This window comes from Cebus imitator, unplaced genomic scaffold (assembly GCF_001604975.1).
Source record: "Cebus imitator isolate Cc_AM_T3 unplaced genomic scaffold, Cebus_imitator-1.0 Scaffold101, whole genome shotgun sequence".
In the NCBI taxonomy this organism is placed as follows: domain Eukaryota; kingdom Metazoa; phylum Chordata; class Mammalia; order Primates; family Cebidae; genus Cebus; species Cebus imitator.
Window position 1 is genome coordinate 1756726 of NW_016107416.1, and position 17176 is coordinate 1773901.

At 38.5% G+C, this 17176-nt stretch overlaps 1 protein-coding gene and 2 non-coding genes across 5 annotated transcripts in view; all 3 read left to right on the forward strand.

Moving 5' to 3' along the window:
* NOP58 (NOP58 ribonucleoprotein) overlaps positions 1-17176 on the forward strand; it is a 37159-nt gene that overhangs the window by 16019 nt on the left and 3964 nt on the right. For all 3 annotated transcript variants that reach the window (XM_017536817.2, XM_017536816.2, XM_017536815.2), the window contains 10 exons: positions 1483-1604; positions 3077-3213; positions 5997-6061; positions 8124-8258; positions 9175-9320; positions 9804-9930; positions 12306-12469; positions 13902-14036; positions 14364-14425; positions 16490-16623. In XM_017536817.2, coding sequence (XP_017392306.1) covers positions 1497-1604; positions 3077-3213; positions 5997-6061; positions 8124-8258; positions 9175-9320; positions 9804-9930; positions 12306-12469; positions 13902-14036; positions 14364-14425; positions 16490-16623 — 1213 coding nt within the window. In that variant the 5' untranslated portion in view covers positions 1483-1496. The remainder of the gene's footprint in view (positions 1-1482; positions 1605-3076; positions 3214-5996; positions 6062-8123; positions 8259-9174; positions 9321-9803; positions 9931-12305; positions 12470-13901; positions 14037-14363; positions 14426-16489; positions 16624-17176) is intronic.
* On the forward strand, positions 9379-9467 carry LOC119472460. Its single transcript, XR_005201604.1, has one exon. It is a non-coding gene; the product is annotated as a small nucleolar RNA SNORD11B (small nucleolar RNA).
* Positions 10081-10164, forward strand: LOC119472459. The gene has a single exon (XR_005201603.1). It is a non-coding gene; the product is annotated as a small nucleolar RNA SNORD11 (small nucleolar RNA).

A 17176-nucleotide genomic window follows, 5' to 3' on the forward strand; every position in this document is an offset into this window, starting at 1 on the left:
GTCCCAGCTACTCGGAAGGCTGAGGCAGGAGAATCACTTGAACCTGGGACGCAGAGGTTGCAGTGAGCGAGGCTCTGTCTCATAAAAAGAAGGAAGGGAGGGAGGGAGGGATTTTGAAGGAAGGAATCTTGGATAAAATTCAGTAGGTTAGTACCCAACAAAAGTGGCTGGAATGCTAGCTAGGTGTAGACACTCCTGAAAGACCCGATGTGGTGGCCAGATGCTAGCTTAATAGACCTTCCTTTCTTTCTTTTTTGAAACAGAGTTTCACCCTTGTCGCCGAGTCTGGAGTACAATGGCACAATCTCAGCTCAGTGCAACCTCTCCCTCCTGGGTTCAAGCGATTCTTCTGCCTCAGCCTCCTGAGTAGCTAGGATTATAGACATGAACCACCAGCTCCAGCTAAATTTTTTATTTTTAGTAGAGATGGGATTTTGGCATGTTAGCCAGGCTGGTCTCAAACTCCTGACCTTAGGTGATCCACTGGCCGCAGCCTCCCGAAGTGCTGGGATTACAGGTGTGAGCACCGAGCCTGGCCCAAGCATACTTCTTTTGTTTTTTTTGTTTGAGACAGGATCTCAATCCTGTCACCCGAGCTGCTAGAGTAGTGGTGTGATCACGACTCACTGCAGCCTTGTACTTCCTGGGCTCAGTTGATTCTCCCAAATCAGCCTCCCGACTACAGCCACGTGCAACCACGCCCAGCTAATTTTTGTATTTTTACTAGAGAGAGGGTTTCACCATGTTGCCCAGGCTGGTGGTGCATGCCACCATGCCTGGGTAACCCAAGCATACTTTTTTTACTTGAGTCAAATTCAGATAAATATCAAAAGAGTTGTTAGTTCACGTGGGTACGGAAAATGGGAGTATAGGTCTAAGAAAGGATAAGAATTATAAAGTAGCTGATTTAGAATTTCCCAGAAATACCAGCAGTCTCAAAATAGAATAGGTAGCCTTTGCTACTAAGTTTTACATTGCTGGAGGTATACAGGCAGAAATACAAGCAAAGATAAGGCCTCCACTCAAAACATGCTTATGTTGTGGCAGAACTTTGAAAATGATTAAACTCATTTTTACTAGTTTTAACGTGATTCTAGGGTATTTCAGGCCAGTCTATCTAAAATGATAAAGGAAAGTGAATCTTTCTTCCCAAAAAGATTGTTTCTTTTTTGTTTTCTTTGTTTCTAAGATTTCATGATTCTCTCTTGAGTTCATGAGACGATTCTTGTGACAGGGAAAGAAACTCTGGACCTGATTTGATTTAACCCCTGGCTCTGTAGCAGAAATGAGGGTGGGAAGATTCAATGAAATTGTGAAACATGTAACTTATAAAACATTTATATTTTCATTTCAGAAATAACATTAAATTCAGGCCCTTTGAAAGGCCTATTTTATTTTTTTAAATGTCAAATAGGACAAGCTCTCAAAAATTTGAGAGTTAATGCTTTTGTTTATTTGTTTGTTTGTTTTTTCCCTGAAAAGCATTCACAGCTCTGATGGAAGGCAAAATCAATAAGCAGCTGAAGAAAGTTCTTAAGAAAATAGTAAAAGAAGCCCATGAACCATTGGCAGTAGCTGATGCTAAACTAGGAGGGGTCATAAAGGTAAAGTCATTATTTTTTTTTTTGTCATGCCTGCTAGTCAAATCTCACAGCATACCAACTACAAAGCCTAGCGTTTGTAATAAGTTGCTTATTGTAAGTTCTCAGTACTTGGTCTTTTTTCTCTAAGCTACATGATTTCCCCTAACATCAGCTGAACTTAGCAAATATTATAGAAGATATAGAAGAACAATAAATGGTAAAAATTGGCTTTAACAAATCTGCTACCCATGTATCATGCTAGTGTTCTATGTATATCCTGCCATATTTTTGTCTAGCCACTTTTTTTTCAATAAAAATGGAATCCTTATATTTTTTAAAAATGTATTTATTGGAAAACTTTAGTAGAGGTGTATTGCTAGAGATAAAATGTGAGAGTGGAAAGAAAGTCTAGGAAAATAGCCTCCTAAATACAGAAAAAGAACAATTCAAAAGCCAGGCCTGGAATGCAGTGGTGCAGTCTCACAACTCACCGCAGACTTGATCGCTGCGGTTCTTAAGCAACCCTCCCTCTTCAGCCTCTCCAGTAGTGGGTACTAAAGGCACATGCCACCGTGCCCGGCTAATTTTTTGTTTTATTTTAGACAGAGTCTTGTTCTGTCGCCCAGGCTGGAGTGCAGTGCCACAATCTCCACTTGCTATAACCTCTCCCTCCCAGGTTTAAGCGATTCCCCTGCCTTAGCCTTCTGACTAGCTGGGATTACAGATGCCTGCCACCATGCTCAGCTAATTTTTTGTTAGAGATGGGGTTTCACCCAGATGGCCAGACTGGTCTTGAACTCCTGACCTCAAGCAATCCACCATTGGCCTCCCAGAGTGCTGGGATTACATGCGTGAGCCACCATGCCCATCCTGTAATTTAAAAAAGAAGTTAAATAACAGGTAGTAAAAGATCTCCTTAAACCAAGAAACAAGGAGACTACTTGGTCAAATTTTATTAATCTTTTTATAGCTTTTAATTTATATAGCCAGGCTACCTTCTGGAAGCTTGTGTCAGTTTTTACTTCCACCAGTGATACACTCAAGTATTCTACAAATACACTAGAAATTATACTTTTTGTCCAACTGAGAAGTGCATATATTTAAACCAGTGCTACTTTAATGTTTAAGGAGTAATTTTAGGCTGTATGCTGTGGCTCCCGCCATAATCCTAGCACTTTGGGAGGCTGAGGCGATGAATGAGGTCAGGAGTTGGAGATCACCCTGGCCAACATGGTGAAATCCCATCCCTACTAAAAATCTAAAAATTAGCCAGGCATGGTGGTTCACACCTGTAATCCCAGCTACTCAGGAGGCTGAGGCAATAGAATTGCTTGAACCTGGGAGGCAAAGGTTGTGGTGAGCCAAGATCGCACCACTGCACTCTCCAGCCTGGTCAACAGAGTGAGACTTTGTCTAAAAAATAATAATAATAATAATAATTTCAGAAAAGTTTGTTTTTGTTTTGCTTAATATATATGTTATTCTTGTTGTAGGAAAAGCTGAATCTCAGTTGTATCCATAGTCCCGTTGTTAATGAACTTATGAGAGGAATTCGTTCACAAATGGATGGATTAATTCCTGGCGTAGAACCACGTGAAATGGCAGCTATGTGTCTTGGATTGGCTCACAGGTGAGAATTACTGGAAAATAAAGTCAGTTTATTTTTGTTTATAAGCAATTAACATAGCACTGTTCTAAGAATGTTACAAAGGCTCTTGTAAACTTCGTCAGAACCTTATGAAGAAGATTCTAGTAATATCCTCATTTATAAATGAAACTGATCCCCAAGGTCAATAAAACTTGTAAGTGGTAAAGCCAGGATTTGAACGCAGGCCGTCTTGCTTCATTGTCTGGATTCTTAAAACATCAAAACGTCATCAAAGGAATTCTCTACTCCACTGAGCTTGGATTCCCTATTTCTTGGGCTTTCCCTCTTTTATCTCTGCTAAGTCATGCCATTCATCCATCCACTTAATATTTCCCCAGATTCTCTCATCTGCTGTGGTCTTACATGGTATGCGTGTATTTGTGTTTTGTTTTACTCTGATTTTAGAGTGAGGCAAAGAGGGACTAGGTACAGTGGCTCACACCAGTAATCCCAGCTCTCTGGGAGGCCAAGGCAGGAGGACTGCTTGACCCTTTCAGCCCGGAGGTTTGAGACTGCCCTGGGCAACATAGCAAGATGTCATGGTTCCCCCCTCTCTCTCTCTCTCTTTTTTTCAAATGAGACAGGGTCTAACTGTTGCCCAGACTGGAGAGTGCAGTGATGCAGTCTCAGCCTACTGCAGCCTCTGCCTCTGAGGCTTGAGCAACTCTCTTGCCTCAGCCACCTGAGTAGCTAGGATTATAGGCATGTGCCACTACTGCCTGGCTAATTTTTGTATTTTCAGTAGAGACGGGGTTTCACCATGTTGGCCAGGCTGGTCTTGAACTTGTGACCTCAAGTGAGCCACCGGGCCCAGCCTCTTTTTTTTTTTTTTTTTTTTTTTTTTTTTTTTTTTGAAATAGGGTGTTACTCTGTTGTCTCTGTTGTCCAGGCTGAGGTGCAGTGGTGCAATCTCGACTCACTACAACCTTTACCTCCTGGACTCAAACAATGCTATCTCAGCCTCCCAAGTAGGTGGGACTACAGATGCACACCACACCATCTCTGGCTGATTTTTTTTGACTTTTTGTAAAGATGGGGTTTTGCTATGCTGCCCAGGCTAGAACTCCCAGGCTCAAGTGATCCACCTGCCTTGGCATCCCAAAGTGCTGTGACTACAGGTGTGAGCCACCATGCCCAGCATTGTCCCTATTTTTAATTGCACATTAACCCTACCATATTTAACTAGAAATCCCTTAGAATAGGCATTACTGCTATGTTGTGATCCGTCTGTTCATGAAAAAGTGTAATACTCTGGAATTGCACTACAGATAATGGGATTTTGAAGAAAATGATGGGTAGTTACTCAAAACCTATGAAACATTATAATCAGAGCACTATCAAATACTATTCCTACTAAAATTGTTACAATTCAAAAGACATCTTAAGTTCATGTAAAAGAAACACTAAACAAAATTAAAAGGTGGGCATAGATTGAAAGGGTTGAAGCTGCTAAGTTAGGGATAAGAGCAAAAACGCACGAAGGTCAGGGAGAGCTTTGTAATCATTTCTAAGAGGGAACAAATAGTAAAACTGAGTCGAAAATCCAAACTTGGGTAAATCTGTGTGTAGCAGTGGTTCGTTACCGAGGGCAATCAGCTGCACCCTGGCAGGGCATTTGGCAATGCCCACAGGCATTTTTGGTTGTTACAGTTAGGGGTAGGGTGGGGTCTGCCATGAACATCTGATGGATAAAAGTTAGGGATACTGCTAAAGGTCCTATAATACACAGGGCAGCCACTACAACAAGGAATTAGAAGACCCAAAATGTCAGTTGTGCTGAGATGAAGCAACATATGCAGACAATATTGTTCCTCCACAGCTTTCTGTTTTCATGTGTCAAGAGTGCTGTAAAGTTCTTAACTGGTAGTGTAAAGCATTAATGTGTTGTAAAATATTGCATGAACCAATATGGTGGTTTGTTTTTTGTTTTTGTGTGTGTGTGTGAGATGGGGTCTTGCTCTGTTGCCCAGGCTGGAGTGCAGTGGCATGTGCTAACAGCTCACTGCAACCTCTGCCTCCTGGGTTCAAATGAGTCTTGTGCCTCAGGCTCTCAGGTAACTGAGATTCAGGCAAGGCATGCCCCACCACACCTAACTAATGTTTGTAGTTTTAATAGAGATGGGGTTTCACCATGTTGGCCAGGTCCCAAAGTGCAGGAATTACAGGCATGAGCCACCACACCTACTCCAATATAACTTTTGTATTACACAGTTTATCCTATTTGTCATTCATACATAAACTCATTTATATTACAGAAATACAGGTTGTAGCAGTATATATGAATTTTTTTAAATGTGTGCTTTCTGATCTTGCATGATATATTTCTACTTAGCTGAGTTTTCTTCTTAGAAAAACAAATCATAGGCTGGGCACCGTGGCTCACGCCTGTAATCTCAGCACTTTGGGAGGCAGAGGCCAGCCGATCACCTGAGGTCAGGAGTTTGAGACCAACCTGACCAACATGGTTAAACCCTATCTCTACTAAAAATACAAAATTAGCAGGCATGGTGGTGGGCCCCTATAATCTCAGCTACTCAGGAAGCTGAGGCAGGAGAATCGCTTGAATCTGGGAGTTGGAGGTTGCGATGAGCTGAGATTATGTCACTGCACTCCATCCTGGGCAACGGAGCGAGACTGGCTAAAAAGAAAAAGAAAAACCAGTTATAGCTTTGAGAAGGATTTGAGTAAAAAAAAACTTTAAGGTGTTAATTTAAGTGCTTTTCCTAAATGCTATCTTACTAATTTACTTTCTCCTTTCTCCCCAGCCTGTCTCGATATAGATTGAAGTTTAGCGCTGATAAAGTAGACACAATGATTGTTCAGGCAATTTGTAAGTATAGTTCATGCAAAGTCTGATTTGTTGCTCTGTCCTTCATGTGTTTTATACTGTTGAAACTACCTTTTATGATTTTTCTGTTGAGAAAGAAAAAGGAGGCCAGGTACAGTGGCTCACGCCTTTAATCCCAGCACTTAGGGAGTCCGAGGTGGGCAAATCACCTGAGGTCAGCAGTTCGAGACCAGCCTGGCTATTGCCAAACCTCATGTCTACTGAAAGTACAAGAAAATTATCTAGGCTTTCTGGTGCACACCTGTAATCCCAGCTACTCAGGAGGTTGAGGCAGTAGAATCACCTGAACCCAGAAGGCAGAGGTTGTAGTGAGCCGACATCGCATCACTACACTCCAGTCTGGGCATCAGAGCAAGAATGCATCTCAAAAAAGGGGAAGGAGAAAGAAGATCAGCTAAAACTTATACTAAGTAAATAAATTTGAAAATGCAGAATAAAAGAAACTACCCATAATTTGGCTGTTTGGAGATTATGTGAATCACAGAATTAATATTATATAAATTAATTCATTTGCGTTTTTTCATAAAATGTTAAAAACGTTAAAGTGGAATCTGTAGTTGTGTATTCTGCTATGTCATTTAAATGATTTTTAGAAAGATTGAAAGCTTGAAATCTTTTTTTTTTTTTTTTTTTTTTTTTTTTTTTTTTTTTTTTTTTTTTTTTTTTTTTTTTTTTTAAAGACAGTGTTTTGCTCTTGTTGCTCAGGCTGGAGTGCAATGGCGTGATTCTCCTGCCTTGGCCCCCCGGGTGGCTGGGATTACAGGATTTTTTTCATGTTGGTCAGGCTGGCCTTGAACTCCAGGCCTCAGGTAGTCCGCCTTCCTACCTGAGATTTATACCCAAAAGAATTAAAAACAGGAAGTCAGACTTCCATGTACCCCTGTGTCCATAACAGTGTTAATTACAAAACCAAATAATGGAAACCCAAATACCTTTTAACAGATGAATGGATAAAGCTGCATTTTGTATACAGCTTGAAGGCCCCTAATCTGAAATTTAAAATGCTCCAAAATCTAGAACTTTTTGTGCTACCGCATAAAGCGAAAAGTGGAAAACTCCACAGCTGACCGCATGTGACAGATGGTCAAAACTTTATTTCATGCACAAAATTATTTAAAATACTGCATAAAATAACCTTCAGGATTTTGTATGTAAGGTATATGTGAAATGTAGATTTCCTATTTAGACAAGATATATGTGTTTGCAAATATTCTGAAATACTTCTGGTCATAAGCATTTTGGATAACATGCACCCAGCCTGTACACACAGTGGAATATCAGTCAGCCTTAAGAAGAAATGAAATTCTGATACTTACCTTGAAAATATGCTAAGTGAAATAGTCACAAAATACTGCATGATTCTGCTTATATGAAGTACCTGGAATAGGTCATTTCATTGAGACAGAAGTATAGAGATAGCTAGAGATTGGGGGAAGGTGGGAACGAGGAGTAATGGACACAGAATTTTTGGTTTCTCACAATAAAATTGCTCTGGAAATAGACCGTGGTAATGGTTGCATAACATTGTAAATGTACTTAGTGCTACTGAATTGTACACTTGAAAATGGTTGAAGTGGGCCGGGCGCGGTGGCTCAAGCCTGTGATCCCAGCACTTTGGGAGGCCGAGGCGGGTGGATCACAAGGTCAAGAGATCGAGACCATCCTGGTCAACATGGTGAAACCCCGTCTCTACTAAAAATACAAAAAATTAGCTGGGCATGGTGGTGCGTGCCTGTAATCCCAGCTACTCAGGAGGCTGAGGCAGGAGAATTGCCTGAACCCAGGAGGCGGAGGTTGCGGTGAGCCGAGATCGCGCCATTGCACTCCAGCCTGGGTAACATGAGTGAAACTCCATCTTAAAAAAAAAAAAAAAAAAAAAAAAAAAAAAAAAACATAAAAAAAAAAAAAAAAAAAAAAAAATGGTTGAAGTGTTAAATTTTATGTCATGTATATTTCACCACAATAAATCTCTTAAGTTCCTGTGGTTTTTGTTTTTTGTTGTTTGTTTTGTTTTGTTTTGTTTTGTTTTCATTTTAATCTACAGCCTTGTTAGATGACTTGGATAAAGAACTAAACAACTACATTATGCGATGTAGAGAATGGTATGGCTGGCATTTCCCTGAATTAGGAAAAATTATTTCAGATAATTTGACATACTGCAAGTGTTTACAGAAAGTTGGTGAGTAATTTGTTTGTCCTTTAGGTCACTGAAAGTAAATGAATTTGGCCAGGCATGCTGGCTCACACCTGTAATCCTAACACTTTGGGAGGCTGAGGTGGGAGGATCACAAGGTCAGAAGTTTGAGACCAGCCAACGTGGTAAAACCTCATCTCTACTAAAAATACAAAAATTAGCCAGGTGTGGTGGTGGGCACCTGTAACCCCAGCTACTTGGGATGCTGAGGCAGGAGAATCGCTTGAACCCAGGAGGCAGAGGTTGCAGTGAGCTGAGATCCCACCACCGTACTCCAGCCTGGGTGACTGGGCAAGACTCTGTCCCAAAAAAAGGAATTTGATTGCATCCTAAACCATGAGTTACAGCATTTTGTTAAGCAAGATTCCCAGGATTTTTGCAATTTCTATGTATTTGGGAAGTGTAGCAATTTAGTGTCTTAAATTTAAGAAACAAAATGAATTTTAACTTAGATTTTGATGGCCTGTAGTATGACATTAGTACCTGATACTAAATAGCCATATCGCTGTCTGTACTGTTAACATACAGAGGAGCTTGATTGTTGATAAATAGTGGCTTACTTGGCTTACTAATTACTGGCCTCAGCTTCAGTATAAAGGCTGTGACATTATTAGTCCTGTCTTTTTAAATATTTGCCACTTATTTTCTGAAATGAGTTTTGTGATATCGTTATTTAGCTTTTACTCTATTTTTTGGAGGAAGGTGGTGGGGAGAAATTTTATCTCTAAACTCAAACCCTTAAAAGAGGAAAAACTATTATACTAGGTCAAACTTCTTCATTTTTTTGTTTTGTTTAGGCATCCTTTTCATTGGCTTTCTACTTTTTCTTTTGACTATTTGCTGGATTTTATATAATTTCTTGAAGAGTGATTCTCGCTCATCCTCTGCAAACATTCCATAGGCGATAGGAAGAACTATGCCTCTGCCAAACTTTCTGAGTTCCTACCAGAAGAAGTTGAAGCAGAAGTGAAAGCAGCTGCGGAGATATCAATGGGAACAGAGGTTTCAGAAGAAGATATTTGCAATATTCTGCATCTTTGCACCCAGGTAAATTTTACTCCTAAAGAATCTAGATGTGGTACTACCAGCTCTATGATAATTTTTCTGATGGCAATGATGATTTTTGCACTTACTGTTGTTCCCTGATAACGTAAATATGAAGGTGTTCAGTCACTACCTCATCTGATGCCATCATGATTTGTATACTTAAAAAGGGGAAATACATACTAAAAGGAAGTAATTTATAATCATCATCTGAATAATTAACCAAAAATCCATTAAGGTGGCAGAGAATTATTGCTTAGAATCTTTTGAATTTTCAAAAGATTTTCAGGCAGTATAAAGTGGTTTATGTATATTATATAACAAAGTCCTTACAACAGCCATTTTATAGAAAACCGATGTTAGGCAGAGTTGATGTAGCCAGGGTTGTGTGGCTGCTCTTTCATATTGAGGGCCCCAGTGTTTTAGACATAGGAATTTTATACTGTTTTTACTGATATTTGTGACTTAATTTATTCCTTATACTAGGTGATTGAAATCTCTGAATATCGAACCCAGCTCTATGAATATCTACAAAATCGAATGATGGCCATTGCACCCAATGTTACAGTTATGGTTGGGGAATTAGTTGGAGCGCGGCTTATTGCTCATGCAGGTGATGATTTTAATGTTATTTGTAAACATCAATGTTTGAAGTATTTTCTGGTTAGGACTTTGTTTACATCTTTAAACTACAGCTATTAAAAGAAATTTTCTAAGTAATAACACAAAAGTAGATGATATGTAGGAGATGAATAAGGGCCAAGTGTTCAATGATGATTTTTATTTGTTTGCCTGATTTCCTTTTGGATAATGAAGGCATCTTTAGTCACTACCTCTTCTGAGACACTTGGGGGTCCATTGTTAGAAGTTTATTAAGGTTAATTAGAATAATCAGATGAATGTAGGAGGATAAAACAGTTAACATTTTCATAATAAACTCATTAGACATAGATTTAAATATAGTTTTAAGAAATCACTATAGAGGATATATACCGTTGATTGATTATCTCAGTTTCACTATTGAGTGTGTGGTTGTAATTGATATATGACTTTCAAAAATATTTTCAGCAACCGATTTATAATAAAGCTTTGTATGCATGTATGGCAATATTATGCTAGGCTGTAATTAAAATGCTATCAGTGTTTAAAATGGCATAACTCTTTTTTTTTTTTTTTTTGGGGGGGGTTTTTTGACAAGAGTTTTACTCTGTTGCACTGGCTAGAGTGCTGTGGCAGTCTCTGCTCACTGCAACCTCTGCCTCCCAAGTTGCTGGGGTTACAGGTGCCCGCCACCACGCCTGGCTAATTTTTCTATTTTTAGTTGAGATGGGGTTTCACTGAGTTGGCCAGGCTGGTCTCAAACTCCTGACCTCAGGTGATCCACCTGCCTCAGCCTTGCAAAGTGCTGGGATTACAGGCATGAGCCACTGCATGCAGTCTGGCATAATTTCTTTAGCTGCATCATTAATCAAAGGTTTCATTCAAGTGCCTGCAGCTGTAATGATCAGATGATTTCACTTTCTTCACCTGTTTTCATGCACACAGCTAAAGTTGTAGCAGTAATCGATGGCAGGGGTTAATAGAAGTATGTATTTGTTGGCCGGGCATGGTGGCTCACGCCTGTAATCCCAGCACTTTGGGAGGCTGAGGTGGGTGGATCACCTGAGGTTGGGAATTTGAGACAAGCCTAGCCAACATGGTGAAATCCTCTCTCTACTAATAGCACAAAAATTAGCTGGCCCTGGTGGCATTCACCTGTAATCCCAACTACTCAGGAGGCTGAGGAAGGAGAATCTCTTGAACCCAGGAGGCGGAGGTTGCACTGAGCCAAAATTGTGCCATTGCACCCCAGTCTGGGTGACGAGTAAAACTCCATCTCAAAAAAAGAAGTATGTATTTGTTGCACTTTAAAAAATATGTCTCATGGTAAAGTTTGTTTCATTAATGGTGAGTGTGCTTTCTGACAGGAAATATTCTATACAACATATCCAGCTAAGCAGCATGTTGATAACTCACTAGTACAATAGTCCCCAGCTATCCATGAGGATATATTCTGAGCCCCCCACCCCCACCCATGGATGTTTGAAACAGAGGATAGTAGTGAACTCTATGCTGTATATGCTGTTTTTTCCTAAACATACATACCTATGTTAAAGTTTAATTTATAAGTTAGGTACAGTAGGACATCAACAACAATAATAATAAAATAATTATGACAGTATCCCAGTGTCACTATTTTTCTGCATTGGTTACTTGAACATAAGCACTGCAATACTGCACTGTGGAGAGGGCCATGAAAGTGACTAATGGGTAGATAAGGATAATTCATGTTCTCGGGGGGACTGAGTATGGTGGCAAGAGATTTGAAACTTTGGAGCTGTTTGTTTCTGGAATTTCCTTTTTAATATTTTCAGACTGCAGTTGACCACAGGTAATTGAAACCACAGAAAGTGAAACCACAGATAGAGAACTATTAATATACTTCTAGGAATATATTTTCCTAATCCACAGCTGAATCAACAGGAGTAAATAAGTTGTGAATTTATTGTATGGTTATGCTACCGAGATGTCCTAATAAATGTGTTTATTTGTAGGCTTTTTCATATCTAAAGCAATAGAATATTTGATACAATCTCAGAAAGCAGGGTCCAGATTAGTGTTCTTGTGTGTGACATATTTGTGTTACTCCTGTAGTATACTAATGGAATATAGAGTAATACTGCCGTCTCTGGGGTGAGTGGAAACATTGAGCCAAAAAGCTTAACCTTCAGTTTGCCCTCGGCATTCATCACAAACCTGCTTGTGCTGATGAAGGAATTACAAACGAAACATCAGGCTTTTTAGGGAATTCTGGCTTAAAGAATTCTATATTATATGTGATTTTTATTTTATTATGTTGGGTATAATAATTCTATAGGTCTTTTGTTTTAGTACATAGAACATTCAGGTGTTTGGAAGTACATTCTTTGTAACTTTCTGTCTTTGTAGGTTCTCTTTTGAATTTGGCCAAGCATGCAGCTTCTACAGTTCAAATTCTTGGAGCAGAAAAGGCACTTTTCAGAGCCCTCAAATCTAGACGGGATACTCCTAAGTATGGTCTCATTTATCATGCTTCCCTCGTCGGCCAGACAAGTCCCAAGCACAAAGGAAAGGTGTGTTAACATGGTTTTGTTTTTTTGTTTTTCTGAGGTTGGACTTTTTAATAATATAACCACTTTTCTTCTCTATAGTGTATATTAAATCTTTGTATTGTCTCTTTCTTCTTAAATAGAGAAAGGTGAGTTATATAAAAAGCATTTTGTGGCCGGGTACAGTGGCTCACGCTTGTAATCCCAACACTTAGGGAGGCTGAGGCGGGTGGATCACCTGAGGTCGGGAGTTGGAGACCAGCCTGACCAACTGGTGGAGAAACCCCATCTCTACTAAAAATACAAAAATTATCCAGGCATGGTTGTGAACACCTATAGTCCCAGCTCCTCGGGAGGCTGAGGCGGGTCACTTGAGATGAGGAGTTGCACCAGCCTGACCAACAGCCGAAGCCTGGGATTACAGGCACGTGCCACCACACTCAGCTGTTTTTTGTATTTTTAGTAGAGATGAGGTTTCACCATGTTCACCAGCTCCTGACTTCATGGTCACCGCCTTGGCCTCCCAAAGTGCTGGAATTACAGGTATGAGCCACCGTGCCTGGCCTGAATTTGTAATAGCCTTATGAGATGTATGTATCTCTGTTTTATTGATAGTGAAACTGAGGCTTAGGCAAGTTAAGTACTTTCAGTCTTTTTGAATGATATGTAGTTTAACAGAAGTAGTGTAGTTTAACAGAAGTAAACTGAAATTTGGTAAAATCTAGAGTAGAGTGGTAGAGGTAATAAAGGGTTCAATAAACTTAAAAAAAGAACCCACGCATATTTAAGATTATTATGGGTTAAAGATGCACTTGTTCTGAATAATCTCAAGGCAGAGAACTAATGTCACTGAGTAGAAACTAAAGTTTAAAAATGTTTAAAAAAAAAAAAAAAAAAAAAACCAGGCATAGTGTCGCATGCCTATAATCCCAGCTCTTTGGGAGGTCAGATCACAAGGACAGGAGTTTTGAGACCAGTCTGGACAACATGGTGAAACTCCATCTCTACTAAAAATACAAAAATCAGCCAGGCATGGTGGCACGTGCCTGTAATCCCGGCTACTTGGGAGGCTGAGGCAGGGAAAAATGCTTGTACTGGGGAAGCAGAGGTCACAGTGAGCCAAGATCATGCCATTATACTCCAGCCTGGGTGACAGAGCAAGACTTAGTCTCAAAAAAAATAAAAAAAAGTTTGAGCTATTGTTTTACATGAATTGCTATAAAATCTTTTCAACCACAGAAGTGTTGGTGCTGATGTATGGCCATTAGGTTGTGGCAAAGGTTGAAATATGATGGGTGATTTGAATTGTATGATTCTTAATACTTCTATAACTCGTTTTAAAACATTCTAGAATAAATGATAATATGATTTGCTGAAACTGTCTCATGAGTAAGTAAGTTGTTGAGGACCTTACATCTGAACGTGGAATGTATGTTCTTCATGGTTTTTCTATTAGATTTCTCGAATGCTGGCAGCCAAAACTGTTTTGGCTATCCGTTATGATGCTTTCGGTGAGGATTCCAGTTCTGCAATGGGAGTTGAGAACAGAGCCAAATTAGAGGCCAGGTTGAGAACTTTGGAAGATAGAGGGGTAAGAACCACATTATCCATATTGCAAAAGTATTACCTGTCAAAAGTTAATATGACTAGATTTATGGAATTCATCTGCTAAACAGTTTTATGAAACATTAGTATGTCTAAAGTATTCTTACTGTGCCTGCTGTTAAGAGTTGCTCTTATTTACCAAGAATTGTTGTGTGCAACAGCGTTTACCATTAGGATGTGCCATTTTATTTTAAATAGCAGAAAAATAGCAGAAGTTGCAGTTTGCTGGCCCACTGATTGACTAGACTGTGTAGTATATTATAAAGAGATTATGGCTTAGAATTGTATTTGTAATTTTTCTTTTTCTTCTTAGATAAGAAAAATAAGTGGAACAGGAAAGGCATTAGCAAAAACAGAAAAATATGAACACAAAAGGTGAGTACATTCAAGTGAGGGTGGAGTGAATAGTTTTTTTTAAATGTTAATTATTGACAGCAGTTTTTTTTAAATGTTAATTATTGACAGCAGTTTTTTTTATGAACTTCACCTTGATGTGCCCCTAGGTTTTTCAAATTTATTTGACAAAAATTGTGTATCTTAACTGTGTACATGCCACTTTTGGAAAACATGCGCATTGAGGAATGATTAAATCAAGCACATTGACATGCATTGTATTACTTTTTTTGTAATGAGGATACCTTAAAATCTACTTAGCAATTTTCAACAATATAACACGTTTCTGTTAACTGTAGTTACCATGTTGTACACCCTTTTTTCTTGCCATTTAGTTTTCCATATTCACTTCTAGTTTTCATTGATAGTAAATTTTAAAATCTAAAGTTCCCCTAATATGTTGTTTATCAAAAAGTTCATTCAGAGTTAATCCCTAAAGAAAACAATTTTGTAAAAAGTATAAAGATGGAAAACATGTCTAAAAATGGCTGAGACATGATAAAATATTCAAACTTAACTATCAAATTAATGAAATATTTGTATGTGGGGGGTATTTGGGTTATTTATTTGAGGTAATGCTCAATGCTGGTGAGGTTGTGATGATGGAAGTAAAATGGTATAGCTATTCTGGGAAGCCATTTCACAGTATGTATGTATCGAGATTCTTCAAAATGTTCCTAGTCATTAGCCCAATAAATTATACTTTGCAGGACTCATAATCCTTCAAGAATGTTAATAGTAAAATCCTATGCTATTAGTGGATAAAGAGGGTAATATATAGTAACATTACCATTTATAAACACATATTTAAATATAATTACTTTTGTATTTTCTGGAAAGAAGCCAAATGTGTTTCTGTGAGCGTTCACTTTTTTTTTTTTCTGCATTTTCTAGGCTTTTGGCAATGGCCATACATACTACAATATTTATAGTCTGTAATTTATTGTCTTTAGTTGATAAACATGGGGGTTTTTTTGGTTTTTTGTTTTGTTTTGTTTTTGTTTTGGGGGAGACGGAGTCTCACTCTGTTGCCCGGGCTGCAGTGTAATCGTGCGATCTTGGCTCACCGCAACCTCTGCCTCCTGGGTTCAAGTGATTATCCTGCCTCAGCCTTCCAAGTAGCTGAGACTATAGGCACGTGCCACCACGTCCAGCTAACTTTTTGTATTTTTAGTAGAAACAGTTGTTTTTTTTTTTTTTTTTTCCACCACAATTAACCAGAACAGTTTCATTGTTAGCCAGGATGGTCTTGATCACCTGACCTCGTGATCCACCCGCCTCAGCTTCCCAAAGGGCTGGGATTACAGGTGTGAGCCACCATGCTGGCCTTGTTTCTTAAATTATGAATGTCTTTAACCTATAAAAATTAAAGTCATACAGTTTACAAGTCTGCTTAAGAAACAGAACATTTTTTAGCTTGTTTTGAACAAATTTTTTCAATGTTCCTTTGCAATTAATGCTTTTTACTTTAAACATGCACCTGAAGCATCAGTTCACATTTTAGGCACATCATTTCAGTATTTTCTTTCTGCTTACATTAGAGCAAAAGCAAATGTTGGGTTCTCAGAAATCTTTTCCATGTGTATGTATCTGTATTCTTTCTTCTCTTATGATCTTACGATGAAGACTTCTGTACTAAGCTTGGTTTAGATTTTTTGTTCTGCCTTTTTTTCATTTAATTGTGTAGTGTTCTGAAAGTTGGATTGGTTCAGTTTTCACTTTCTAGTTAGTTGTAAAGACATTTTCTCCTTTCGTTTCCCCCATGCTGATTGAGTGTTTTCCTGTACCATAGTAACTACATTGATTACTAAATCAGAATTCATTTAGCTCACCACTTCTCTTGAATGTGATTGACCTACTTGAAAAATACTAATACCTTTACCTTTTGGAAACTATTAGTCTTCATATACTACCCCAAAGCCACTAAAATGAAACAACATTGTGTGCTTATGTAAGTATTATCTAATGGCATTTTCTTTATCTCTTGAGAATTATTTCAGTTACAGATACTTGTAGAGATTTTCTAAAACTTTTTGGATCTTTCAGTGAAGTGAAGACTTACGATCCTTCTGGTGACTCCACACTTCCAACCTGTTCTAAAAAACGCAAAATAGAACAGGTAGATAAAGAGGATGATATTACTGAAAAGAAAGCTAAGAAAGCCAATATTAAAGTTAAAGGTTAGTTTGAATTTTAATACAATATTTAATACTCATTTCTTAAGAACTATGGACTTAATGAGGCTTAGAAGTACATGCCATTGCACTTTATTATAAAACTACTTGTTGAATGCTGATGGTGTTTAATAATGCCATTATGTTCTCTGGGAATAGTTAGGATATTGTTAAATTTACCAGACTTTACAGAGGAAATGTGAGAAGCATAGTCAACTTAATGTATTTTACTAAAACTACCAGTACTTCAGTTTCTACTACATGAACTGTTTTGAGAATGAACAGAAAAAAACGAATGTGTTTACTAAATTGGTTGCTGAAAATTTTTTGTTTTATGTAAAGTTAAGAATGAATATAGAATTGATGGAACAGTGGTTTTCTTCATTGTTTTTGTTATATGGAGCAGACTAGAAGGAATACATACTGGTAGCCTGCTGTCATAGTTACAGTATCTAATAGGTGCTACCAGTTAACTAGGCTGTCTTGTGAAGTTGATAAGCAGGTGCCCCATTAAAAGTCGAATCTGTGGGGGGGTTTTGTTTGTTTGTTTTTAATTTTT